We start from the raw sequence: 1,901 nt of genomic DNA on the forward strand, positions 1-1,901 counted from the left end.
CCCACGCGACCAGGAGTGGGATATCTGAAGTTACGAGCAACGAGATCGATTTTCTGGAGGGCAGAGAATGAAGGTTCCAGTATGCGTTTGACTGAATTAGAAATTCTATGACGTATTCAGGAGCTCCTACCCGAAATTGATGTCCTTGCTCGTGAAGTTGCATTCCTTAATCATGAAATTGATGTCTTTATTCGCGAAATTGATTTCCCTATTCAACCTTCATCGCTAAATTGATGTCCGTATAGTTCGTCAATTCTAGCGCCGGTCTCCCGGAGACGTGGAGCTCCCTGACCCATGGTGAGAGTAGGGAAGGGGAAGAGGGGGAAGCCGATGGGGATGGCAGCACGAGAGGGGCGACTGCACCTGGTGGCCACCCATCTCCCATTCAGGGTGTAGGAAGAAAATCAGAGACAGGTTGAAAGAGAACAGAATGAGATTGTGATGTTCCAACGTGCTCCAACATTGAGTTACCATTATGCCGAGATTGGACTGCCTGCATTGTGCCGTGGAAATTGAAGTTTCTGAAGCTATGCGCTGTCGAACTGAAGTTCCCGAAATAGCACACCGTCGAAATTGAAGCTTCTGTGGGGGAAACCTATTTCTGAACTCAACTTGGTGAAAAAACGAGTTCACATCGATTCATGTAACCTTTTAAAGTTCTGTCGAATATGAAGCGCGACATGGACGAATCGCTTTCGTACAATCAACTTCCAGCTCGTCATGACAGATATCAACTCGCACCAAAAGGATTATCAATTAGAATTTCTCATTTCGCAAGGACCATTCATGCGACTCTGTAAAAGTAACAAACCAGTGCTCCACATTGAAAAGAGCGCAATCCTTCATCTCTGACCATCAATGCTAGCAGTGACTGATAGCCATAGCCTAGCTTGCCGTATCCCGAGTTGTCCTTTTCTGTCCCCTACCACAAAATCAACCTCGATTGCGGATTTTCCTCTCTATCTCTGCCAGAGATTTTCTGGCATTGCCTAGCAGCTGCAGCCTACTTTCCTATGCTTTGAATTACCTCGTCCGATTCTAGCGTGATAAGAGGTTCAACCGAGGACGTTGGTGACTGATAGCCAAAGCCTAGCTTTTTATTTACTGAGTTGTCTCCTGCTCCCTTCTAGCCTGAGATTGGTTTCGATTGAAAATCACTTTGTGTACAGTCCTTTTCATGGTCTGATGCAGGGCGCTTTTTCTCATCTGGATTTGCTCAGTTGATTTTTATAATGGCTGAAAAGCAGAGTTTACCAGTGGTCCTCTCTATGGGTGCTTATCCATTCACCTTTCTCGAGTGGTTGAGTATCATAGCAATCATGCTCCTTTGTGCACCTATCATTTTGACTGGTATGGCGCTATGCTGGGTGGTTCAGAAGCTTCAGGGCCCGATTTTCAATATGGGTTATCCTTATAACCTCAAGCCAGTGAGAGCTTCTCGCGAGGAGTATGCTGTTGTTACTGGTGCATCCAAGGGTATGGGCCGTCAGTTTGCCATGAAGTTGGCGAAAGCAGGGTGGAGTCTTGTGATTGCCGCTCGTAACGAGAAGTTGTTAAACGAGTTGAAAGATACTTTGGTGAAGACTTACGGTCCGAGTTGCAAGGTTGCCGTTGTTCCGTGCGATTTGTCCTGTGATGAGGGTCTTGCCAAACTCCGTGCTGCCGTTGATGATCTTCCAGTCACCCTAGCTGTTCTGAATGCTGGTGGTATGTATTCGTGTGATATCGTCAATCTCGAGCCGGAGAAGTTGGAAGCTCAGATTCGTCTGAATATCATCCAACAAGTGATGCTCTCACAATACTTCATGGCCCATCACTTCGTTCCTCGTGGAAAGGGTCGTGTCTGCATCATGAGCTCTTTAGCAGCCCATTTTATCGGTAGCGGTAACGCCTTCTACTAC

At 46.7% G+C, this 1,901-nt stretch overlaps 1 protein-coding gene across 1 annotated transcript; it reads left to right on the plus strand.

Moving 5' to 3' along the window:
- Positions 1-1,232: 1,232 nt before the first annotated feature.
- On the plus strand, positions 1,233-1,901 carry Pmar_PMAR005447 (short-chain dehydrogenase, putative; the record flags this gene model as incomplete). Its single annotated transcript, XM_002764927.1, has 1 exon — positions 1,233-1,901. A coding segment is annotated over one exon (669 nt), but the record flags the coding sequence as incomplete, so codon positions are not given.

This window comes from Perkinsus marinus, assembly GCF_000006405.1.
Source record: "Perkinsus marinus ATCC 50983 genomic scaffold scf_1104296975948, whole genome shotgun sequence".
In the NCBI taxonomy this organism is placed as follows: Eukaryota; Perkinsozoa; order Perkinsida; family Perkinsidae; genus Perkinsus; species Perkinsus marinus.